The 26,925-nt window shown below is 37.4% G+C and overlaps 1 protein-coding gene and 1 long non-coding RNA gene across 2 annotated transcripts; both read left to right on the plus strand.

Annotated features, from left to right (window-relative positions):
* Nucleotides 1-3,402: 3,402 nt before the first annotated feature.
* Nucleotides 3,403-25,112, plus strand: LOC144990090 (uncharacterized). The gene is made up of 9 exons (XM_078942685.1): nt 3,403-3,986; nt 7,089-7,394; nt 7,859-8,134; nt 17,975-18,283; nt 18,939-19,226; nt 20,322-20,456; nt 22,592-22,617; nt 22,956-23,027; nt 24,694-25,112. The coding sequence occupies exons 1-9, from the start codon at nt 3,770-3,772 to the stop codon at nt 24,742-24,744; spliced, it is 1,680 nt and encodes a 559-aa protein (XP_078798811.1). The 5' UTR covers nt 3,403-3,769; the 3' UTR covers nt 24,745-25,112.
* Nucleotides 14,765-16,155, plus strand: LOC144990091 (uncharacterized). The gene is made up of 3 exons (XR_013654034.1): nt 14,765-15,080; nt 15,160-15,289; nt 15,466-16,155. It is a non-coding gene; the product is annotated as an uncharacterized LOC144990091 (long non-coding RNA).
* Nucleotides 25,113-26,925: the final 1,813 nt, after the last annotated feature.

Raw genomic sequence — 26,925 nt, forward strand, 5'->3', positions numbered from 1 at the left:
TTTTGTTATATTACAAAAGGAAAAGTGAAATGAAAATGTGTAGTGCCCGAGCAGGTCTCCATGCTACATAGTTTGTCCAAGTGGGGCCACTGCAGTGTGACTCGAAGGACCCCGAACGGTAGTTGTTGGCTGAATGTTTATTGTACCTATAGCGGCACTGGACTGAAAAGGTTCCGGAAGATTATTATGTTTCAGATGATCATAAAGTTGGGAGGCAACTATTTTCTCAAGAATTTTGGAGATGAAAGGAAGGTTATAAAATTGGATGGTGATTACTGAGAATATTGGGATCTTAACCAGTTTTGTTTAAGGATTTGTTTAACAGCAGCCTTTTTTAAAAAGTGATGGGACAAAACCAGTTGATAGTGAGGAATGAATAATGGTGGTAATGAGCAGAAGAAAGAGGGGAGACAGGCTATGACTAAGGATGTTGTGTGTCAAACCTCTGCTTCATGCAAAATAACCCACTGTATTTTGTTAACACACAATGTGGTTTTTTATCTTTATCAGCACTTCTCTTTCCTTTTCTTTTGCTTTTATCTGAACAGAACATGTAACTTTTTAACACTCATCCTAAATTAAGTCTTATATCAACTCTATTAAAACAGACCAGGCTTAATGTTTTAATCTGTCAGCTTGAATATTAAAACTTCTATCAGTACTTTGGGATGTGGGAGGGATCGAGTTACCAAATACAGCACCTGATGTGTGTTAAGAAAAGAAGAAACAACAAAAATGTCAAGTTGCAGTTAAACCAATTCTTCTAAAACTTCAGAGAGTTGTTGGTTGTTGTTTGTGAAGCTTTGATGAAATCTCAATCGTGAAGATCTACCTCACTTCCATGAACTTTGGGCTGCTGTTATTTCACTCTACACTCCAATCATCATTACACCTTCAGTCTGAGCCAATAGATAAATGCCCACCTTTCTTCTCATATATACATTTTTTGATTGAAGGATGTTTAATTCTCTGCATTGTAGATCATTTGCCGCCATTCCTACACCCCGTTCTCCACTTAGAGTGACGCTTTGGCATGGTCTGACCCTAAACCACTAACAGTGTAATCAATACTCTCCGTTCATCTCACACATGCTAGACGTCATCAGCCCAGAGTCTAACCACCAAAGATTTGTAAAGGTATTTGTTTCTGCAGATCTTTCTGGATCACAAATCTAATTTCCCCATTCTCTTCTGTCTTTCATCCAGTCCAAAAAGAAATCCATTCAAGTAAAATTAAAATAAAATGAAGCTTCAATACAAGAGGGCTTTATAAAAATAAACCTCTTATGTGGACATCTGTTTAACATTAGAGGCCCTCAGGTTTTATCTTTTTGCTCAGGTTTTGGACAGGACAAGTAGAAAAAAAAACATTTTAATGCATTTTTTTCCAAGAATTAGGTGTAATGACATCTTAAAAACAAAATAAGTAGCAAGCATTGTAAACAAGATATCTTTAGTAGAGCGTGTGGCATAAAGAGCTGCAGTGCAACACCTCTACATATCAAAGGAACAAGTAACTTCCTCTTCTTCTTTTTTCAATGACAGCTGTGAGAAATGTAATGTGCAGATGATAGGTGTTAGAAAGGGTATTAAAACTGCATGCATTATATTATTAAAAGATTGCAGTTTTTTTTTAAACATTGTTTTATAAACAGCCTTCAAAATCTGAAAAACATGATTAGTCGGCATTGGCTGGAAGATCTTCTTCACTTCCAGGAACTTTGTGCTGCTGTTGCTTCACTCCACACTCCAGTCATCATGAAGCCTTTAATCTGAACCAATAGATGAACGCTCACCTTTCTTCTCATATTTTTACTTTTAAATTCACTTTCATAATAATTTTCCATTTCATCTCTTAACTTTCTAGACGGTTTTGCCGGCTCTCTCCTCCACCCTGTTCTCCAGGCCTTTGACCTCCATCAGCGTCTATAGACTCTGGGGTTTATTCATCTGTGGTCTGAGCTAGTTTCACACATGCAAGACGCCATCGACTCAGAATGTAACCACCAAAGATTTATGGACATATTTATTTCTGTAGATATTTCTGTTTCTCTACTAAATCTTTACTTTTGTATTTGTCATCTCTCTTTATTGAAAATAGACACAAAATAATCTCCAAATTTGGTAACACTTTTTTATTAAGATTCCTTAACAAGCTTTGTTAACACATTAACAAGCATTATAAATGAGCATTATGAATGTGGTAAAAACATCCCACACTTTAGATGAGGTGCAGCAAAACATTCAATAAACTGTTCACAAATTTGTTAAGCTTGTAAGCAGTTTATTAATATGGATTTTGAAGAAAATGGTCTGACTTTAGATGTTAATTAATCTTGTTAACACTTTCAGGTGTTTGCAAGACATCTATGATGCTAATAAATATCTTACTAGCATCTTACACATTAATAAAACCTATTAATTTGTGGAGTTAGTTTATAAAACGTGTTAAGCTTATCAACAGTTAGGTTTCTGTGAGGCATCTATAATGCTAATAAATGTTTTACTAGAACCCCAAACAATAATAAATACTTCTTAATTTGTTAACAAAGGTTGTTAATAAATCGTATATATATATTTATATATATATATATATATATATATATATATATATATATATATATATATATATATATATATATATATATATACATACATATGTACATATGTATATACATATATATATATATATATATATATATATGTACATATGTATGTATGTATATATATATATATATATATATATATATATATATGTACATATGTATGTATGTATGTATGTATATATATATATATATATATATATATATATATATATATATATATATATATATATATATATATATATATATATATATATATATATATATATATATATGTACATATATATATATGTACATATGTATGTATGTATATATATATATATATATATATATATATATATATATATATATATATATATATATATATATATATATATATGTACATATGTATGTATATATATATATATATATATATATATATATATATATATATATATATATATATATATATATATATATATATATATATATATATATATGTATGTATGTATGTATATGATGTGTATATTTTGAATGTGTGTTTCTGTGAAATTTTCTGAAAAAGGACTGTAAATAAAAAGAGGACTGACTTATTTATGTAATAAGAGTTTTTTCAGTTGCTGCTTTGATGATAACGTTTGTTAAAAAAGATCAAAACCAGACAGTTTGTGAACAAACTGTCCCACGTGTCCCTGTCATCCACTCCACTTGTCTGATGGGTCAGCCGCTGAAAGCAGCGTCTTCTCTCCCACCTCCCTTGCTGCTGACCATGTTACTGCGCAGGCGCTCCTGGGACTTGGAGGCCTATGGGGACTCGTGACTAGTTTTTGTTCTGTTGGGGTTTTTGTTGAGTACTAGATCTGTTTGCAGGAGAGCTTGAGGCCCCTAGTGTTGTTTTATTGTTTGGGTCTTGTCTTTCATTCCATTTATAATAAATATTTGTTTTAAGTTGGAACCACGTCTTCCCTGGTTGAGTCCCCCATCTTCATTAGTGTGCCTGATTCGCTCGTGTTGACACATGAGTACATAAAATGAAGAAACACTGAATTTCCTCTTTTAGGACACTCCTGACTGCATGAAAAAGAAAGACTTTTTTTTTTATGATACTAAACTGATGAACTGTGGAGCTTTATCTTCAAATATAAAGACATCAATTGTCTTTTTTTGTTTAATTTTTACCTTTAGAAATGTATTTTTATGTTTTATTTTATTCTAATTTATCCTTTCTCTCTGACATCTCTCAAAAATGTACTGACACTAAAAATATTGAGTGGGTGGAGCCAATACTTTCTTTTCTATTTAGTCCTCATCAAAGAGGAAATGAGCATTTACAGCGAGAAACCAACAAACTAAAAATGTTTCTACGACTGGAATTAATCCTTATTTTCATGCTTCAGTCTGGAGGTAATACATATTTGTTAATGTTCACCTATAAATAGTGGGTATATTTTATAAATAACGTGATTTAAAAAAAACGATGTGAATTGTAAAAGTAGGTTATTAATAGAATAAAGATGGTTAAATTTATTCTTTTGTTTTTGATAAAAAAATATATTTTAATTTAAAGATTCCTTAAGAAGAATAAACAACTTTGGTGTAATTTGTTTAGTCAACAGATTTTTTTTATTTTGAAAAAAATGCTAAATTTAAGTTTTAAAAGTTCAATTTACTGCAAAAATGCATATTTGAATGCAAACAGCTGAAGATGAAGATTGTGAAGAGTGTTAACACAGTGGAGAAAAGTCTAAAAATTGAAATATTAACTAAAACTGAACTAACTTCCTTGAACTAAAATGGCTTTTGCTATTTTAACTGCAAAAACTGCACTAAATGGTAATAAAGATCAAAACAATCTATGTTTTGTTGACTAAAAAATAATTGAGAAAAAGAATAAAAGGAAAACTTTCAAGAACACAAATAACTCTACCGATTTCAGAAATGGATTGACTGATCTCATATTTTAGCAGTAAACTAATTTTCTTTTAAGGATTTAAAGTTTCTCTTCATTCATGACTTAAATTAATCAATGTTAGAAAAATAACCAAATGTTTGCAAATGGCTTTATTTGTTTTAATGCCCAAAATGTTGTAAATAATATAAATCATGTGTCGGGAACATTTTTGGCAGAGAGAGTCATTAACATATATTTAATGTATTTTTGTGAGAGCCATACAATATTGTAGCGTCCCTTTCCCACACTGACACATGGAGACTTAACCTCTTTTAGGGTTTTTTATTCTGGTTACTGTAGGTCTATGGATTTAATTCAGTCTCAATAATCAGAAATGCACACAACCTGTTTCACAAATACACACGCTCTGATTCACAACTGTAATTTCACGCAAACGTGGAATATAAATTTGGAAATTCTCACGTTGTGTTTCACAAATGCACAACCTGTGTTTCACAAACACACAGTGTGTTCTGCAAATGCAGAATGAGTGTTTCTCACAAATGTGCACGCTGTGTTTCAGAAAAACACAATACATTTTTCAGAAATGCACAATAGATGCTTCACAAACATCAATTTTTAGGTACACTTGTAATATGAACTCATAGATCCTGTAAATTTTAGAGCGTGCATTCACGAACCCGCTCTGATTTGTGAATCTCCCCACATTTGTGAGAGATTTCTCTTTGGTGAATATTGAGACTCCCTTCACGCTGCAGGTCAACTAATGTCACCATTGGCAAATGAAACTGTTAATCAAACTCATCAGCAAAGCAGGCGTGCTAGCTTTCAGCCAATCGAATGGCCCCTTAGACTTTCTCCAGCTTCCACACTGATGTCAGAACTGAAGGTGCACGGCACACAAGCATGGCAGAAAAAATTTAAAATTTAGAAGATGCAAAGCCCCTAGTTAGGAGTAACAAAATCAAATCATACATCATGATTAAAGTCAGTATTATACCTCTGTTCTATCTTTAGGGGTATACAACAGGACAATTGGAGGCTGACTTTACTCTCAGCCCAGATTTTAAGAATGGAGAGAAACTACTGTCGCAATTAGCCAATGGTGACATTAGTTGACCTGCAGCGTGAAGGGAGTCTCAATATTCACCGCAGAGAAATCTCTCACAAATCAAATGTGGGGAGATTCTCAAATCAGAGCGGGTTTATAAATGCACATTCTAAAATTTGCACGATCTGTGAGTTCATATTACAAGTGTACCTAAAAATTATGTTTGTGAAGGATCTATTGGGAATTTCTGAAACATTGTCAGTATAGCAGCACTCATATGCTGCAGTGTGTGGAATGTGACGGGCAGCTTGTTCTAAGTAGCGGTTAATGGCCGACGAAGTGTGCATTATCAGTTTTTAACGCACGCCGTGGAAGCCTGAACAGTTGCTTCTGCAAAGTGCATTAAAAAGAGATAATGCATACTTCGAAGGCCATTTACCTGATTATACCATGGTCACTTACAAAACTAATAAATAGTAACCAGTTTTTAGTCCTTAATTCTTGTTTTTTTTCCAATTTGGATCGCCTTTCTCACAAAAAGCAAACTATGTGGTACAATTAGTCCGTGTCACGCTGCACCATCGGTTCACCACCGCTGCAGTCAAGATTCGGCGATATAAAGTGATATATATACGCTGATCTTTCCGATGGGTTGAATAAAGCATCAGTTCAGAGAAAAAGTTCACTTCGTACCGGTTGTTTTTGTCCAAATGATGAAGCAAAAGGTTGTTTTAAAGAAGACGGCGCAGTGATACAAAACATTTAAGCTAGGTGACCGGAACTTCTTTTATTACCGTGCGGTTATCACTGTGGTATATCACTTTTTAACGCACACCCAGCAGCCAATCAGAATCGAGTATTCACCTGGACCGTGGTGTAAGTTTTGACAATCAGTGCGCTGCTTCTCCCCTCCCCTTTTTCTTCTCACACATCCCGTCCCTGCAGCTGCACGTTCCTCCTCAGAGACAGGAGCTGCGCAGCTGCAGGGACGGGCATGCGCAGGTTTCAGGCTGGTACAAATTCTGTGATACAGCAGACAACAGTAAACTGATAGTGGCCCAGACACTTATTTTCTCCAAGCATCACACTACTGCGCGCCCCCCTGGCATCGCATCGCCCAAAACGGACTGGTCTAATAAAACAACTTTTTTAAAATTGAAGATTTGTCAGCGAACCAGATGTGACCATCAAAAGAGCTAGATATGGCTAAAAAGCCGTGGGTTCCAGATCCCTGAAATAAATGTTGGTTTGTTTGTAGCTGTTTCTTTCAAATTCTAAAAGCACAAACAAAAAATTTTAAAAGAGGAAAAGAGATGTACATACCATCAATTACAGTAAAAAATAAGTGCTCATCTGAATTTACAATTCTATTCAGAAAATGTCAGTTAAAAATGTTAAAATGTGAATGAGGTCAATATTAGAGGAAAGTAAACATGTGTGCAGACTGTGGATTTCTACTCTGTATTTAGAAACCTGAAGTTTTTTATCAATGATTCTGTTTGTCAGTCTGATTGTAATTTTCTGTTTCTTCTTGTTTCTGCAGGTTTCAGTCTTAAACAGGAGACGCTCTATAAAAGAGTTGGAGAGGACGTCGTTTTACCGTGTAATCTTCATACATCCTCTGACCAATTCTATGATGTTAACTGGTTGTTCTACAGACCTGGGAAACCTGGTTTGAAACTAATAAGCTGCAAAGAAAATGTTGTCCAGAGTTCAGTTAGAGTGAATGTGAGCAGTGACTGCTCTCTGCTCATCAGAAACATCACTGATGAAGATGCTGGAAAATACGCCTGTCGGCTTGGAAAAAATTACCAGAATGAAGCTTCTGTGTATCTTAATACTTTCAGCAGTGAGTATTCTGACTTTAATAATTCTGTGATTACATGAATGTCAACATTCTGATCTGATCCAAAAAAAGCTCAAACCCTGAAGAGACTCTGACATGTGAACTCATTGAATCATTTAGGTTGGAAAACGGTCAAACTGCTGACAAAGCATGTTTAGTGTGAGAGATGTGAGAGAGTCGACTCATGGGAGAAAATATCATTACATGTTTCATTCTTTCTATAGTAAATAGGTTGAATTGATGAATCCATAAACAGTAAAGATCAATGTCTCTGATTATCACTGATTAATGAGGTGAACAGAGAGTTTGAGAGTTTCCTGTTTAGTTTAACTTGATAAACTTCAGATCAGTTTGATTTTAGTAAAAACTGTAAATGTGTCACACATTAAAAAATGTTAAATAGAAAAATCAATGAAGGACAAAAAGAATAGACTGAAAACTATTTCCTATTTTTTGTTTTTCTTTAGACTCTTCGTCTCCTTCAGATGTTTATGGAAGAGTCGACCTAACATGCTCATTAAAGAGTTTTATTGGACCAAATGTCTGTAATGAAAACAGCATCATCTGGATGGATGAGACAGGATCTCAACTGTCTGGTAAAAATCCTGAGTTTGAGGTTAAAAAACAAACAAACTGTGTTTCTGTTCTGACTGTGAAACATCAGAGTGGAAACAACAAAAGATTCACCTGCCAGTATGTTGAAAATGATGAAGTGAAGATAGATGCTGTCTACGTTCTAACAGGTAAGACATTTTGAAGGATTTTAGTTTATAATTGTGTTTTATCAAATCATATTTTAACCACATATTTGTTCACAGTTTAGAAACAAAAACACATTCTGTTCTTTTCAGTGATTCCTGTGAATCTTTGCTCTGTCAGGATTTTCAGATTCAAACAAAAACAAACTTTTACACAACATCACTGTGGATCATTTAAAAATGTATGTTGGTTTTTATATATTGATTGATTATATTAAAAGTCATAATATATATTCAGTCTTTTAATGTAATCATCACAGAAGTTAAGAAAGACAAAAATGAAACAAAAATATCTGTTGAAACAGGATTTTTTTTCAATTAGAAGCAAACATTGAATTCAATAAAATATTTCTCTTTAAAGCAGATTTTATACTTTAAATAACAGAATCTGTTTTTTTAAAGTGTTTATAGAGTTTATTTTAGAAAAATATGAATGAAATTACAACCACTCAACAGTTTTAGAGGAACATGTGACTTTTCTGTTTAATTTAGTTAACAATCAAGGAAATCTTAAAACTTCAAGAAAATAGTTTCAGTTTTTTTATTTGTTTTTTTCTGCAGTTTTTCAAAAAGTCTGTTGTGTTCTTGTGTGGGTCTTTGTTGATCCTGCTGCAGAGACTCACATTTAAAAGAGAGCATCATGACTCTTCTGGTTCACTTTAGGATGAACAAAAACCTTTTTGCATGGATCTGAGTTAAACATCTCTGACATGAAGTTTGACTTTAAAAAAGTAAAATAGGAAACTTCAAATTTTCCACAAAAAGTAATTTTTTTTGTAGAAAGTCATACAAAAGAGAGTTTGAAAAACACAGACACAACCCGTCATCTGATAGATGAAAACAAAAAAAAACAGGATTAAGACATTTGCCAACAGGAAGCTTCTCTTTTATGACACAGAACAAGATCGGTTTTCTATTTTTAAAACATCATGCAAAAAAAAGTCATTACTTATATTGCAGCAGACCGCAACGTGGATTAGGCGATTAGAGGGACATCCAGCCTTAATTTCACTACAGCCCCCCCTTTAAAAACCAGTTCAGACACCAGTGAAGCATTAAATGCTCCTACAATCTGAACAACAGGGAGGAGCCATAGAGGAGGAATTTGGATTCGGCCATTGTCTTGTTGTTGAGTCTGAACTTATTGTTTTGTCTTTCTAAAACTTTTCACCACTTAGACTGTCTTGTTTATTCTTTATTTTTGTAAACTTTTAGCTTTAAAATGTCTGACACCATCACAGAGTGGGTGGAGCCAAGACTGATTTTTAGTTAGATCATTACTAAAGAGAAAATCAAACCATGAACTAAACATTTATAACATATCAGCATCCAACAAAGACAGGATGGCTCTAAAACTGTAATTAGAGAACATTTTTAGTCTGCACTCTGAAGGTAAAAGTGAAAGTTGATAAATTATTCAATTAGGCGGAACATGGATGAGAGGAAAAAACACAAATCTAGACTCCTGATTAAAATCTTTAGACCAATTTGAAAAAATGCAGGAGATTGAATGTATTGCAGTTGGACCTTAACTATGCGTGATATTTCTAACACCACGTTGCATATAAAACCATATTGATCACATCATATTTCCTCTTCACGACATTCTGATAAAAATGTGCGAGCCAGCTAAGATGGCAACGGTTGCGAATGCGCCACGCGCACGCCGTTCAAAATCTACAACGTCTAATTCCAACATTTTGTCCACATCACCTTGCTATGGATGCCTGAGAAGTTACGAGACAATTTTATTTGATGTTGCTGAGTTAAGTTTCAGTTTGACGTGACAAAACTGCCATTAAACAGCTGCTGATTGGTCCAGATTCTAACCAATCAGGTGTCTCTGTCTGGATCGATTCTGTTTGAACGGGGTTCTATCCTTTTTAACCATTCTGGCGTTTCTCTCAGCGTAAAACCCAGAAGGAGCAGCAAAGCAGCTAAAATAAACAGAGTTTTGTAATTATTTATGTCAGTGTAGTGACCAACGTGTTTAAAATGTGTGCAGCAGAAAAATAAATAAATTAAAGCTGCAAGCGGCATTGTATGGCCCGCAGGCGCTACCCGCCCCTTCCCTCGCTGCCCACCATCCGCTCTCACCCCCTACCGCTACGCCCCACCCATCCTTGGTCCCCGCCTCTACGCCCCACCCGCCCTCGCTTCCCACGTCTACACACCACCCCATCCTCGCTCCCCGCCTCTACGCCCCACCCGCCCCTGCTGCCCTGGTGTAGGCACCACCGGTGCTCTCACCACCCACCATTAACCAGACCCCACTTGCAAGGATCAAACTGGTGAAGAAAATGGATGGCTGGATAGAAACTTGACTTTCTAGGTTAGGCATCCACAGCAGGTCACATTTTTCTTGTGTTGCCTCAAAAAAAGTTCCAAATTTTTTCGTTTTTGCCTAGTCTGCACATTTTTTTGCGACGGTTTTTTGCTTACCACGCCCACATTCCTTTATCGATCTTGTCGTGCATAACATCGTTTTGTTCAGTCTGGGCCAGGGAATCGCATATTTCCTCTTCACGACATTCTGATAAAAAGTGTGCGAGCCAGCTAAGATGGCAATGGTTGCGAATGCGCCACGTGCACGCCGATCAAAATCTACAACGTCTAATTCCAACATTTTGTCCACATCACCTTGCTATGGATGCCTGAGAAGTTATGAGACAATGGCAAAAAAAATCCCTAAGACGAGTTTTCGTTTGTATGTGAGCCTAAAGGGGCTTTTTTTTTAAAATGGAGGACGGCGGCCTTTTCCCAAGGTCAAAGGTCAACGACACCTTTGTGGTGTTTGTAGACTGGAGCTGGCAGCAAGTGTGTGCAATTGCGTGAAAATCGCTCAAACAAAAGTGTCGTTTTCCCATATCGTGGGAAAACACAACAATCGCCAACTCTCAGAGTTCGCCACAAAATGGCCACCAAGCCGTAGGTCGTGTTGCCGTCCCATAATGATTTAAAAACATCTTTGGGATATCCCCAACACGTGTTTTTGTTTCGTAACTGTATTTTGAAGTACATTTTGTTCGGCCCCATACGCGATCTTTGGCCCATTCATTTTTTTGACGGGAACGCTGCCCGTGATGTCATCGTCTTTGGGGGGGTGACGTTGACTTTGTGGAAAATTCATTTGCAATTTGTCCCAGGTGTGTGCACGTTTTGGTGACTTTTCGAGCATGCGGCGGGGGTCACATTCTCGCTGAAAGGTGGCAAAGTTGTTCCAACTGCGAAAACAATATGGTCATTGTAGTCAGTGACTGCTGCTACAGGACATAATAACATCAGAGCTCCTACTCCGTCCAGCAGGAAGTAACACTTTTTTAAGATTTGTATCTGAAGTATTGTTTTATTTTCATCAATAAACGTTGAAATATTAAGAGAAAATAGCTTTCTTTATGACTAATTTTTTTTAAACTTTTGACAAACGCTTACGAGTTCTACAACATGAAACTGTGAAAATGAACATAAAAGTTAAAAATTCTTCTTCTGGCTAAAGGAGGGATGTTTGCTCCAACATCCAAAACCTTAGCGAAGATACCTTGAAGAAATGAACTGCAGTCAGGCTGAGAAAGTTTTGTGAATTTAGAGGCACAAGGTGCAACTAGAGAATCTAGAGTGTTGAATACAACCTTAGGATTTTTCCTATTTGTAGAAATAAGTTTGGAAAAGTAAGCTGATCTGGCCAGTTTTATTATTTTATTTAGATCACAGATCAGGGGCCTTATTTATAAAACTTTGCGTAGGATTTGCGTCAGAAGTGGCGCACGGATGAATCATAGGACGTGCGTACGCACAGAAATATTCGGATTTATAAAACCGTCCGCACGCACATCCTATGCATCTTTCCCTTAATAAATCACAACCAATGATCTCTATCTGTCTGTCTGTCTGTCTGTCTGTCTGTCTGTCTGTCTGTCTAATTGCACCAATATCTGCTCCGCCAGACGGATACATTGACGAGAGCATCAGTTTGCCAATATGCAGAACATATTTCACTTTTCTTTTTGCAAATATCTGTTCGTTTGAATTTCTGTTGTAATTGTCGTTTGATTTTTTTTGTTTGTTTCACTGCTGATCGATCAAACGGGTGTTCGTGTAGGCTGTTAATTGTAAGACTTGCTTTGTGAAGTCTTCATGTAATTTCTGAGAGGCAGTATTGTCATTTCATTTTCACGTGTTTCTTCTATCTGCCGACGGTGTCGCCATTTCTCATTTCACCCGTTTTTGTGCGTACGCCTGGGTCAGAGCTTGCGTGAAGGACCGCACATTTTCCCGTCAAGTTTGCTTTTTATAAATATCAATTATTGCGTAGAGAGTGGCGTACGCCTTTTTTTGTGCGTACGCAACGTTTATAAATGAGGCCCCAGATCTTTCAGATGCAACCTGTGTACTTCCAAATTAGTTGATTTCCATAAACGCTCCACCTTGCGACAAAGCCTTCTGGAGCAGCGGATTTCTTCATTTATCCATGGAAAAGACATTTTAGAAGAGGCAACTTTCCCTCTGACTGGAGGAACCCCGTTCAAAATTGACTCACAGTGACTGTTAAAAGATTGCATAAAAGAATTAACATCATAAAAACTCTTAAAAGAATTCATGTCAAACATTTCAATAAAACCATCAGCAACATTCTGAGCTAGAACAGGACGGTGAGATATAAGAATAGACTAAGGGTGAAAGAGGGAATGTCATATTAAAAGAGATCCAACTGTGGTCACTTACATAACTGTCTTTCACACAGAGCTGATTGATATCCAGGCCTAGAGAAAAAACCAGGTCCAAAGTGTGACCTTTGATATGGGTGAGACCTGTAACGCAAAAACACAAGAAGAATCATCAATAAGAATATTAAAATCACCCACTAAAAGCACTTTATCAAATGTGATAATACTAGATAAAAACTCAGCAAACTCATCTAAGAAAACTTGTGCAGGGCCAGGAGGTTGGTAAATTCGAATGCAGGGCGTTAGATCCAACTTTGATGATCTGAAGTTCCAATGAGCCAAAGTAGTCGAAGTTCAGTTTGGTGATGGGGGATAGATCCCGATGGATGAGAGCCAGTCCATCCCCGCCCCGTCCAGAGGAGCAGGGGTGCTCAGCGCGGAGCAGTCCGGGGGGCACAGTTCGTTCAGGTGGATGTGCTCCGTCTCCCACTGCCGTGTCTCCGTGAGGCACAGGAAGTCCAAACGCTCCGATGTGAAAGTGTCATTCAAATAAAATGACTTGTTTGAAATGGACGTGCGTTCAGAAGTGCAAACCTGAGCGTGTCCATGGTGATTCTTGAAGGCCCAGACTGCCGGGATCCCCGAACATCCTGGCACAGAGGTCGTAGATTGCGGGGGTTGATCCCTCGTCGGGCGGGTGGGGGGAGCCGGGCCTGCAAGCGTTTGACAGCTCCTTGAAACCGATGACAGGTATCTCTGAGGTGCCGTGTAGGACATAATTCAGAATTAGCATTCACAAACACATACGAAATCACTCACACACACTAGTGAAATGCTTGTATACATACAACTGAAAATGTATTCATTCACATACACATGTGAAATCTCTCACATACACATGTGAAAATGCTCTCACATACACATGTGAAAATGCTCTCACACACACTACTGAAAATGCTCTCACATACACATGTGAAAATGCTCTCACATACACATGTGAAAATGCTCTCACATACACATGTGAAAATGCTCTCACATACACATGTGAAAATGCTCTCACATACACATGTGAAAATGCTCTCACATACACATGTGAAAATCCTCTCACATACACATGTGAAAATCCTCTCACATACACTACTGAAAATGCTCTCACATACACATGTGAAAATCCTCTCACATACACATGTGAAAATGCTCTCACATACACTACTGAAATTTTCGACAGAAACGGAAGGCATTTCAGTAGAAACGGAAGTTGGCTGATTATCGCGAGATAATCATTCGTCTGAATCATTCGAAAATGGCAGCCGGTTGCGCAAGGAAAACCACCGAAACATGTAAGTATATTAAAAAATATCCAGTATCTGTTGTAAAATATATTTGTAAATACTTAAGATGATGTGTTTAATATGTTATATTCCTCAATCAACAACCTAGATTGTTTTGAAGCTCATCAATTTCAGTAATGCTAAAGCTAATTAGCATTAGCTAAAGCTAACGCGAATTAGCGCCAAAGGCTAAAAACAAACGCTAGATATTACATCAAAAAGCAGTGACTTCTAACCGTAGTCACAAGTTATTAACACATGTTTTAAATGTGTTCATATATGTAGGGACAGACGAGGATGAGGAAAATCCGATCCATTTGCGGATGGAGAAAGATAGCCTGTTTTTTTTCAAGCTAGCTCGTGCCAGATGGGTAGAGACACATGATCAGATTTGACTTCATTTTAATAAACGGTTAATCGTTGTCGTACTGGGTTAAAGGTTTATGTTAAAGACCCAGAAGAGAGAGGAGGAAAGGGCTAGAAGGGAGGAACAGCGACAGGAGAGTCTGTTAAGTTTACTTGAGTTGAAATTATTGTTCTAAAATGTAATGCAGCCATTGTTTTTCCAATTTGTTTAATAAATGTACGAACAAAAATGAATAATTTACATGTATTATTTAAATCTGAGCTATTTTTAACAATCTCAAAAGGATTTTCATATAAATATCAGATGTACATATTTAGAATTTCGTTTTATATGTTAATATTTATTTTTATACATGTTAACAATAATCCTGGTCTTCTAGAGTCATGTGTGTCACAGTTGGAGCTGAAAGGAAAGCAAAGATTTGTCCTTGCAGACAGACGTGACTCTGCTCGTCCTGCATGTTCCTGGTGTTGTCCTGCTGTGGCTCAACATCTGTGGCTAAGCAGTCGCCTTTGCTGATGCACAGAATGTGCAGAATTGAACTGCAGGCAATGATTTTCATTGCAAAGGTTGGTTTTACTTCCAGTGCCCCCAGAAATATTGCTCTCCTCCTCATCTTTATCATGCCAAATGCTCTCTTCACAACAGAGCGTGTTCTGGAGTGGTTCTGGTTGTAACTGCCTCAATGGCATTCCTCATGGGTTCCCTGTAGGGTGTCAGCAGCATGATGGGATGTGCAATGCAGGGATACCCACCATCACCCAAAAGGATCCTTCAGGTGGGTTTGTTTGATTTACATAAATTGGGCTTTTACGTAGAACCCGTGAATCATGGATTGATCCTGGATTCTCAACAAAAATATCTATAAATTTGGCATTAGAGTCACATACAGCATGCATTTTAATTGAATAAAAAAAGCTTCCTGTTAAAATAACAAGCTACATTTTCTTTTAGGGCCTTTATTCTTATGTGGCAGCCATCAATGCTCCTTGTGACCCTTTGGAAGGAGAAAGACCAAGCGAGCTGCTAAAATCCAGAGGCGACTTATGGTAGTTCATTCCCACTGGGAAGCTGGGTGACCCTGCTCATCAGCTGGAGGATGCGGTCTGCCGTCCTGTGGACAACATCGCTCACGGTGGACCGTGTCATGTCAAAGACTCTGGCTACCACACTGTAAGATGTGCCACACGCCAGCCAGAAAAGAAACACCAGGATGTCAGTCTCCTGTGACCCCCCAGAGTGTGAGGAACCCGAAGCTGATGCTTCAGGACCATCGACCCAGATGCTCGATGGTCCTGCGGGTCAACCGAAAATCCAGTCTTGTGTCGGACTGACCGTCAGCGTAAAGGGCCAGGACAGACACCTTTGTGTTGGTAAAGCAGTAGAGACGTGGAAGACCCTGGAAAATGCAACATTAATTATTTCATTGAGGAAATTAAATCACATTTTTTTAATGTTTCTATTTATTTTGATGTCTTACATTTTAGATTATGAAGTATTTATTAATTCTGGAAAATCTCGTGGTTTTTATTTGGCTGGGTTTTTGGATTTTCATTTAAACTTTAAAAATGAAAGTTTTTGTTTTGTTTTTGTTTAAAACAAGTGATATGGTTTGACTCTGAATAAAAAATTCTAAACTTTGAACTCACAAGTGTTTCATGTAATTGGACTACACAACTCACTTGAAAAAGAATGTTAAACTCTTACCCAGCAGACTGTGTAACCTTGAGCATGATTAGTAACAAAGTTTAAGTTAAAGTTTAGGTTTAACTAAAAAAAAAGCTTTAAGTTTAACTCACAAGTTATTCTGTCTGGTCAGGGCATCCAGAGGAAATCTTCTGAGATGTCTGCTTGTCCTTGCCGTCCTGTGATGCTGCATATCTGCTCGTTTTCAGTTTGATCTCACGAAAAACGGTTGAATTATTGCCAGGAACACGGACAGATTCATTTTCAAAGCCATTTTCAGTAAGGTGTAAGAAAACTACAGAAAACAATGCCTCCTTGCAAGAGCCCGTTAATCGTTCAGCGGCACAAAAACAAAATAAATATTGGCATGAAAAAATAACTTGGGGGTTTATTTATGAACAAATACATTAAATCAACACCAAAGTGTTTGTAATTTAATTATTTATAAATCAGTCACGTTTTCCATGATCAGAACACACCAGATTCATAAATAGTCTTTGTAAAATGTTCATATTTATTATGTTTTTACTCTGACAAATAAGTGTCATTCTCCGCGTTAAATAGGAGTAGTTCGCCTCCAGACCAGGTGGTGGCGGTAATGCGCCACTTTGTTTCCGTGTCAAGCGCGTTATGAACAACACCCAAAAGAAAAAAGTACTGAGCACGGGTGTCTGAATTGCTTTTAAATTCAGAGAACTATATAGAACTATATAGTTCTGCACTATATAGGGTTTTAGTAGTTAGGGATCAGGGCAGGAATTCGGACACAGGTTCATTTCCACTGAAATGCCTTCAGTCGAGCAACTTTGTTTCTAACAATAAAGTAAAAAAAAAAAAACGTTGTTTCTACTGAAATGCCTTCCGTTTCTATTGAAATTTTCACATGTGTATGTGAGAGCATTTTGGATAGTGTGTGTGAGAGCATTTTCAGTAGTGTGTGAGAGCATTTCACATGTGTATGTGAGAGCATTTTCAGTAGTGTGTGTGAGAGCATTTCACATGTGTATGTGAGAGATTTCACATGTGTATGTGAATGAATACATTTTCAGTTGTATGTATACAAGCATTTCACTAGTGTGTGTGAGAGATTTCACATGTGTATGTGAATGCTAATTCTGAATAATGTCCTACACGGCACCTCATAGGTATCAGCCAGCTGACTGCGGGTTCCAGCAAGCGGCGTGAAGGGCAAAAACTTTTAAGCTCAGGAAGCTTTGCCTTGGTGTGTCCAGAAAAACGACCTAAACAAGTTTTTCGGTACACAATTTTTTACCGAGGCGACGGTGGCGTCTTTTCCACGATGAAGGGGCCCCGGCGGATGAGCGGCAGAGGAACAATGGAATTCCCTCCATAAACGGTGGTAAAGATTTTTGTCCACGGGAGTCATGTGAATCAGAAACATTCATTAAAGACTGGAAATCCAGAAGCGACTCTCTGTCATATACCAGTAGGGAGGTTGTTATATGTGTAAAGCTTATCAAAAAGAACAGAATCATAAAAACACCAAGAAGGGACAGACGGCAGGCCACACACACCGGCACCATCTTTGTCACCACCCCAGCTGGCCATGTGGAGATATTGCAGGGAGCATCCCTCATGACTCAGCAGAATCATCTGTGTGGTCATGACTGGGCTTTTCTAATGCTGCAGTTCAAAACTCCCATATGACAAAGAATAGTTTTCAGGAGAATAACCTCAATTTTTTCAGTGATTTTGTTAGTGACTGTTGTGTTAAAGGTTCAACTTTTCTCTGAGTTTGTTCTTTTCTCTCCTACAGACATCAGTGGACAAACTAAACATCTCTATCAAAGAGTTGGAGATGACGTCCTTTTACCTTGTGGAACTAAATCCTCCTCTTCCTCATGTTCTGATGTTAACTGGCTGTACCAGAAAGATCCAAATGCAGCATCAATAACAGAAGTAAAGAATGGAAATGTTGTCCAGAGTTCAGCTAGAGCTTCCAGGCTGAGTGTGAGCAGTGACTGCTCTCTGCTCATCACAAACATCACTGATGAAGATGCTGGTCGATTTCTCTGTCAGCTCGGGAACAAGAATGAGTTTGAGGTGTATCTTAATACTTTGAGCAGTGAGTATTCTGACTTGAATAATTCTGTGATTACATGAATGTCAACATTCTGATCTGATCCACAAAAAAAGCTCAAATCCTGAAGAGAGTCTGACACTTAGAGTTTTTTATCTAAATACTCTAATCTCAAGATTCTATAATAGATGAAAAATGGATCCTTCATTTACGTTCAGAGTCAAAAATCAGTTTTCATCTCAGATGAGGGGAGATTTATTTCACAAATCCAGAGCTTCTGTGCTTTTCTAACAGAGAAATATAGGAGTTAGACCAGACAGACCCAGAGAATCAGGACTAGAAAGACAAAGAAAGAGACGACAACAGAGCAGTTTCAGCTTCAGGCAGAGAACATTTCTTTGGGTTCATTTTATATATTTTTTTTATTATTTCCATAATATTATTTGTTGAAAGTTATTGTCAGAAAATGACGAGCAGTGACTCCATCATCCTCTGACTATGTTTACTCTGAAACACAAAAATCAAGAATATTTCTGCTGTTGAACAAATGAAAACATTTTCTCTGAACAGTTTCTAAAATAGTCAAATCTGCTCTTTCTTTGGAACATGGTGTGCAGGTAAATGTAGTCACTGTCAGGACAAAAGGTTTTCTTGTAAAAACGTCTAACAGAGAAACTTTTCTGTTTTTGTTTTCCTTCAGTTTCTAAAGATCCACCAGAAGTTCATCCAAGAGGAAATGGAAGTGTCACATTACAGTGTTCACTGAATAGACATGATAAAACAATTCTCTGTAAACAGAACAGCATCATCTGGGTGGATGAGACAGGATCTCACCTGTCTGGTGAAGGTGTTGGGTTGGAGTTTAGAGGACAAACAAACTGTGATTCTGTTCTGACTGTGAAACATCAGAGTGGAAACAACAAAAGATTCACCTGCAAGTTTGTTGAAGATGATGAAGTGAAGATAGATGCTGTCTATGTTTTAACAGGTAAGACATTTTGAAGGATTTTAGTTTATAATTGTGAGTCTATGTTCTGGACTTTTCAGGTAAAGCTGTTTTTCAGTCTTGTTATTAATAAAAGAGACACTATATTTAAACTTTGTTTGATTTTATTAGTATGAAGTTGTAACATGTACTGCAGATCTTTCTGCTGCACAAATGTTAAGTGGGAAAGCTCCTTATTGGCTAAAGACTCCTGATCCAGGTAATCAGCAGCTTATAAGGCAGGTTTTCTGGAAAACCAGCGGGACATTTGCCCCCGAGACCTGGATTTGGGGACCCCTGCCTTAAGGGAGCTGCAAGACACACCTTTGATCCCCTTAAGATGCTTCACTCTATGGGCCCACACAGGGGGGGAGCTAGAACCTTCTATGTGTGGGAGTGGGGCAGGTAACACATCAGAGCAGAAGGCCATTCATTAAAAATTAAAGGATCAAAAATGTGTATTTTAACAGTTTTATTGTTTTTTTTTATTTCATTTAAAAATATTGCTCAATCTAAAGTCAAGCATCTCTGTGTCCAAAGACGTATCTGTACTTGCCTTTTCTCCACACTTGACTGTAATACTTCATCTAAAGTGTTTGTCAGGCGCGTTCTGAGGTTATTAACTTGATCTCCTCCTATCTTGAGTCATTACATCACAGCTTTAGATCTGAGTCCATAAGTGTCTTTAGTGATACAACTCAACACTATGAATTCACTGCTATCTTGAAATTCTATTCCCTGATGGTCCAAAAGTAAATTATTTTTATATCACTCAATTCATGTTGTATATAGAATGAAATTCACATTCATTCATTTCATTCCATGGTGCTTTGGGTTACTGTCTTTCTGTCAATGACTTATTCTTTTAACTTTAACTAAGTACAATAAGCTCATATTTGTTTGTCTTAGCTACAGCATTTGCAAAATGTTTTCTAAACGTGAAATTATGTTAAAATTATGTTTTAGAAAGTTAGATTTGTGTTGTTCTTTATTCAGAAAAATTAATGGTAACTTTTTTATAAAAAAAAATTATTATAGTAGTCTGTTGAAGTCAGTTTTATAAATGATGAAGTTCAAATATTATTTTTTTGATCATAGAATCTCCCCAGAGCCACACAGTCATCATCATTGGAGCTGTGGTTGGTGTGGTGTTGGTGCTGCTGGTCGTCTTCACCATTCTTCTCTTCAGAAGCAGGAGAGCCAAAGTCACAGAGGATCAGAGAAGAGGAACAAGTACAGTTTGTTTTGTTTTTACCAGCAATTAATTTGATGAGGTTCTGATGATGAAAGCAGAACTATGAAGGTAAATATGTTCCAAAAAGGACGCACTTGAAGATTTGATGTGGGAACTTGTAATATAGTATGTGAGAACTTGTGTGTAAAAATCTTCTGCTGTAAAGTTTGACAAACTAAATTACAACTGACAAATTCTCGTTTGCATGTGTTCATTTAGAGTTACAACCTCCAATCTGTGATTACAACTGCTCAAATTTGTTTCTGCGTGAATGAACTCTCGCCTCTCCTTTCCTCCGCGGAGCGCGGCTGATAGCTCAATAGCCCTGGCCCTATCAACCTGCTTCAACAAAGATGATTTTCCTGCTGAGGGTCCGTTTGCAGCCGTCTCGCTGCATCATGTCTGCATTTACAGCACGAAGGGATCATTTCTCATTAAAATGCAGGAAAAAACTGACTTTTTTTCTTTAGAAATGCATTTGTAGTTCACTCTCTGTGTTAATACAGAATGACTGAGAGACTTGCTGTCACATTTGAATATTTATCAGAAGAGTTATTGAAGCAGGAAGTCCGAATCTGTGAAGATCTTTCTAACTTTACCAAGTCCTCTGAGTGCTGCACTCTGATTGGTTGACTCCCCCCTCCTCTAACGCACCCCCCCCCCCCCCGTTCCACTATCGAACACAAATCAGTTTTGACACAAGTTTCGCGCAAGGAATGTGTCAGAGGTCAAAGCGCAGTTGTAGCGCACTTGTGATTCACGCAGAACCACATTTGAGAAGTTGTAATCACAGATTGGAGGTTGTAACTCTAAATGAACACATGCAAACGAGAATTTGTCAGATGTAATTTAGTTAGCAGAATATTTTTACACACAGATACAGATTTTTGGTGTGCAAGTTCTCACATCAAATCTACAAGCGTGTCTGGTAATGCTTTATAAGAAGAGTCCTCAATAAACCAATTATAAGACATTAACAAGCACTAGTAATGTTTTATTAAGCTGCTTATAAGTATATCACTTAGCTTGTTAATGCTTGTTAATGTCCTATAAGTAGTTGATTAAGGAATATTTTAATGCATTTACAAACAGACTATTTAAACTTGTAAGTCAGTTGTAAGACATTTACAAATGGTAATTAATGTTCTTATAAGCAACTTATTAAAACATAACTAGTGCTTGTTAATGTCTTATAAATGGTTTATTAAGGACTCTTATTTATAAAGCATTACCGTGCGTCCTTTTTGGAACATATTTACCTTCATAGAGAACACTCACCATAGTTGACAAAGATTTGTTGGCAACGTTTAACCCTTGTGCTATCTTAGATGACCCCACCCTTACATTGACGTGTTCTCCCTACCATGATAAAGGTGGATAAAGGTGGAGAGGATTTCATGTAATCCAATGACCCAACTCCCAATGTTAAAGTGCCTAGGATAGCACAAGGGTTACCCACAGGATGTGAAATGCCTCTTTCTTCTAGGTTTGCTGACTTGCCATCAACTCCTCTTGACATGATTATGTGAAGTGTGATTTTGTTTTTATTTTTTTAAATTAGATCTAATTTTCGATTTTGTCCCCTCCCCATTCCAAACGGGAAGTACTTGCTGGCTTTTTTTAACATGTTCTCACTAATCCTTTTTTTTTCCTGATAATTTTTCTGAATTGCAACTTTTTAAATTATAGCCTGCTCAATCAAATACCTCAATAAACGTTTGTTTGACAGATTCTCCAGATATCACTTTGTGTGGTAGGGGTGTAGACTTCCAACAAGCTCTCATGATTGGTTAGAGTGGTTGCTAAAAAGAATGTTGACTCAGACCGACTCAGACCAATCACTGCTTACTGACATCATCTGGGTCAAACACGTTGGCGCCATATCACAAAAAATGGTGACTGATGTGACTTTATTTCATTGGAGCTGAAAGTTGGCCATTTTGCATGGATGACATCACACTCACTCAGTTCCCAAATAGTCAGTGTTGTAGACAGATTTCTATTCACACAATAATGTTAATTGGAATTGTTTTCAATATTATCATGATTTATGTATTTATTTATTTAGCTTTAAAAACAGGAAATCATTTCTAAAATTCACTGGTTCCTAAAATCGACTTTCTTTTCATTTCAGACTTTCAAAAACCAAGACGTCAATATGTGAGTATCTTCAGAAAAATTGGATGTTTATTAATAAAAGAAATGAAGGTATTTCTCTAAAAATGAGTTTGTTTCTCAAAGTGCACTTTAAATAATATACTTAATGATTTTATGTCTTTTGCAACCATGCCTGTTATGCCAGACAGATTTTGCTGAGTCAACTTCATTTTAAAAATAACGTTCCTAGCATCTGACTCTCATTATAAAAGAGGGACATTATTTTATACTCAAATTATTTGGAGAATTAAAATATCATCTGCATATACCTCACTAATCATGCATTCGTGAAGCTACAGAATTTCACTAAATTGAGTTTTATCTTCTGTGTTTGTGTTCAGACTGAGCCAGAGAGTGAACTGACGTATGCTGCTGTTAACCATTCCAAACCAAAGGCGTCCTCAAAGATTACAGTAAGTCTCTTTGTCTGCTGTGGTCCTGATGTTGATAGAACTGCTGGGTTGATTCACATGAACCTAAACACATATAATCTAATGAAACTATAGATCTTGGGTCAGTTCCCAACACAGTAGTGGGTACTCTGAACAAAAAGTTAAAATTTAACTGGTAAATTAAAAACAGAAGATTGTAAAAAGTCCAATATATGTATTTTTTTTTACCTTTTAAAAGAGAAATGTGTAAATGTTAAGCAGAATCTTTACATTTAGATTGATGTAGTAGTAGTGGATTTTACTCTTAATTTCTTGTAGTTATGATACAAAGAATACATAAAATTGAATTAAATTTGGTATCTGGGAAAATTAGAATATTGTAATACCATTGGTCTTTTTTTTTAAAGCATGTATGCTGACCTCTGCTGACAAAGTGTGTGGAGATGTGGATTTGGTTTACCAGCAGGACTTGGTACGTCACCACAATGGGACCAAAAGTTACTTCAATGAAAATGGTGTTATTGGGCTAAATTTTCCAGTAACCATCCCAGTCAGGGTCTAATTGATAATTTGAGTTCTCAAGAGAAGGAAGAAAAAAACACCAGATCCTATAGTCAGATGACCTGACTGCATTTCTCAACATAATCTGGGTTTTCCAGAATCCTCCACAGTACCACAAGCTGGTGACCTCCACGCCAAAATGCATTGATGCACTAATTCATGCAAAAAGTAGAATCAACTAAGAACTGAGTGATCAACAATGAACAGCATTTATGAAAACCTGATATTTGTGCCAAAACAATCCTTAATGGTTTGATATTCACATTTTCTGAGATATTACATTTTGTTGATTTTCATTTTTGTTGTTATTGTTATTAGTTCTTAAGATTAAAGATCCAGATGAGTTTAAAACTGCACTTTAGATGTTAAATTAAAAATGATTATCCAGAGACTTTTGGAAATTGAAGGTAGCTGATGAGGAGAGATCTGCCATGAGGTCAATTGTTGATTAAAATAAAATGTTAAAAAAACCGAAGAAATGCTTTATGTTTTTAAAAGACTAAGTTTTCATGTTCCAACGAAAAATGTGTGAAAACAGATTCAAGAAATGATTTAAACATTTTTCTTGTGACTCAAATCCAAACAAAGTGTTGATTCTTTCAGTGTCTTTTACACTGTATACCATGGAGATCTTGATTCATTCTTGTTTCAAAGATCTGTTTATGTTCTTGCTCTCACCTCTGGCCATAATCTGTGGTTTATGAACGATCAAAATCATGGATATAAGGAGCATAATTTATATGCAGCATTAAGGTCTCTCTTTATGATAGGCTGCAAATGTCAGCTGTCTGAAAGGAACTCACTGTATTTGTATTTCTCATTCAAATAGTGTGTTGGGGGGGTCATTTGAAGGTGGTTCTGGACATCTGGCTAAACTGGACACTTCCTGATCAGGAATTAATTCCAACAAAGAAACCTACAGTAGATGCACTAGAAACAGTCCCAGCTAGTCTGGAACGGCCTCAGTTATCCTAGAACAAAACAATTTTCACTTTTTTATTAGTTCATATTTATGAACTAACACAGATCTGGCCATTCAAATGTATAAATGTAATGTAATACATTTGTAATGCATGCATTAAGGTTAAATATGAAGAATGAGAACGCTTTTTTGTTTGTGTTCCAGATAAAGGAGGAAGAAGGTGAGGTGACCTATTCTTCCATTCAAATAAAGTGAGAAGAAGCAGACAGTGATCTCTCCACAGCTGCATCCTTTCAGCAGTTACTTCTGTCCAGCTGAAGATGAGGATGAAGATGAGGACGGCACATTGATGTACAGTTTTCAGTTAATATGTTTTTAAAACAAGATACAGATCCAGAAGCTTCACATTTAAAATGAGACATATTTTAATAGTTTATCTTAAAAATTTCTTCTTTTTTTTTTTTACATTTTTTGGCTGCATTTTGTTCCCTATTATGTTGTTGTATCGGTTTTCTAATATGAAAGCATTTAACAGTGAGTTCCTAAAGACAATGAATTACATGACAATGTGTTAAATAAGAGCTTAACGTTAAATTGTAAACAATAAAAACCAATGATCATCAGATCTTCATTTAGTCTTTTCTCTAACCTTTTAACCTTTGACGTGTTCTCCCTATCATGACAAAGGTGGATAAAGGTGGAAAGATATCATGTAATCCATGGACACCAGTGAAGATCACAAATCATTGAAGAAAAAAGGTTCAGAGCACTGTCTAGTGGGTCTAGATGACCCAACTCCCAATGTTAAAGTGCCTAGGATAGCACAAGGGTTACAGACAATTTCAATGATGGACATTCAATTATGGACACTTTAGTGAGTCAGGAACTGAAAGACATCAGAGCCAATAATGCAAGGAAGAAATCCAAAAGGTGAAAAGACAGAATGACCTGACCACCCTGCACCCAGCAGGAGATTCTCTGCTGCAGTGGTAGAGTTCTCACCACTGCAGTCAATGTTATGTCACGCCACCCCAGAACACGTCAACGCCACGTCACATCAAACCAAACGGCTTCCTGCTCCTGAGGGGGAAAACTGGAGCCACAGCTCTTCATGTCTCCTGTCCCTAACTATTAGTTACTGTAAATTCATCAAACATTTATCTAAATTGTAATAGATTATATGATCCATACATTGTACTTGAATATAGTCCATCAGACAGCTTACTGTTTTTGTATTTATTTCAGTGTTTTTTTGGAAAGAGTGTGGAACATGTCACAAAGAACAACATTTAGTAGAATGATGATACTCAGCTGTCTTCCATGCTGTTCTATTTGAAGTCTGCCTCCAAGTGGCAGATTCCCATTACATCGTCTTTGACAACCAATACAGAAACAAGACTTTTAAGACACAAACGAGTTAAAGGAACCTCAATTGCTGTTGTTTTACATTGCCATCCACTTGGGGAGAAAGAGCACCTTCACACCATTTAATGTCACTTTTTGAGTTATTATTGTTGGTTGCCTGGGCAACACTTTGTAAGACTTCTGAACTACTTGTGGTTGGTTTTATCATTAAAGCAGCACAGAAAGGCCAAACAAGACTTTTCTGTTTGCGCCCACTGAGACCAGGGGAGGGCAATTTCAGGCCTCGAGGGCCGGTGTCTGCATGATTTCCAGATAGTCTTGCCCTACTCATGGTTAATTGCCTTGGTTCAGGTGTGTCCAGCCAATCAGAACCTGCCAGTGCAGGGTATGTTGGAAAACATGCAGGTCTGCGGCCCTCAGTGCCCACCTCTGACCTTGACTGCCCTTGTCCCAAGGGTGGCCGCAAGCGAATGGGAGCTGCATCCCAGTGTTAATGTGGTGCTGTACCAGACTAGTTCTAGTGCAGTCCTCATCTCAAACAGCAAAAATGTCTGCATGCTCCTGCAAGAGGGGATTCAGCTGCTTTTTCTGTCCTGCATCCAATGCTTGGCCACATCGGGCTGCCAACTCCTCTACGGTGGTCGCAGCTTTTGTGGTAGAGGGCGGGGACTCTGGTCTGCGCTGGTCACAGGCTGAGGCTTGAGAGCGATGGTTCCTTCTATCTGCTTTGTGAGTCACTTCTGGTTTCCAACCTCGATTTTAACAGTCTTCCTCCCAGCCAGCTGAGTTCGCTCACCTGTTATTGTCAATTGTTCCATGTCAGTAGGTGCCCAGCCAGCAGAGTCAGGCAATGTCCCCCTGTGTAGCAGGCTAAATGTTGCTCCAGTATCAACCAATGCCCTGCAATGATAATCCCTAACACCCAACACAGTCCCTGTGATGTCCCACAACATCCCACCACCGGAGAGAAGGATGTCTGCTGACAGGGCGAGGGTTCCCTCACAGCCTCACCCCACCTTCATTTTTCTGCCCCCCTGCTCAAGCTTCTGGGTGCTGGAGCCAAACTGTCAA

This window comes from Oryzias latipes, chromosome 24 (genome assembly GCF_053564925.1).
Source record: "Oryzias latipes strain Hd-rR chromosome 24, Olatipes_Hd-rR_3.1".
Classification (NCBI taxonomy): Eukaryota; Metazoa; Chordata; class Actinopteri; order Beloniformes; family Adrianichthyidae; genus Oryzias; species Oryzias latipes.

Bases quoted from the DNA above. Each gene is read 5' to 3' on its own strand.
- LOC144990090 (XM_078942685.1), top strand. From the start codon at position 3,770: ATGTATTTTTATGTTTTATTTTATTCTAATTTATCCTTTCTCTCTGAC. The intron at 3,987-7,088 runs GTAATACATATT...TTGTTTCTGCAG, and splicing joins TTTCATGCTTCAGTCTGGAG to GTTTCAGTCTTAAACAGGAG. The intron at 18,284-18,938 runs GTGAGTATTCTG...GTTTTCCTTCAG, and splicing joins GTATCTTAATACTTTGAGCA to TTTCTAAAGATCCACCAGAA.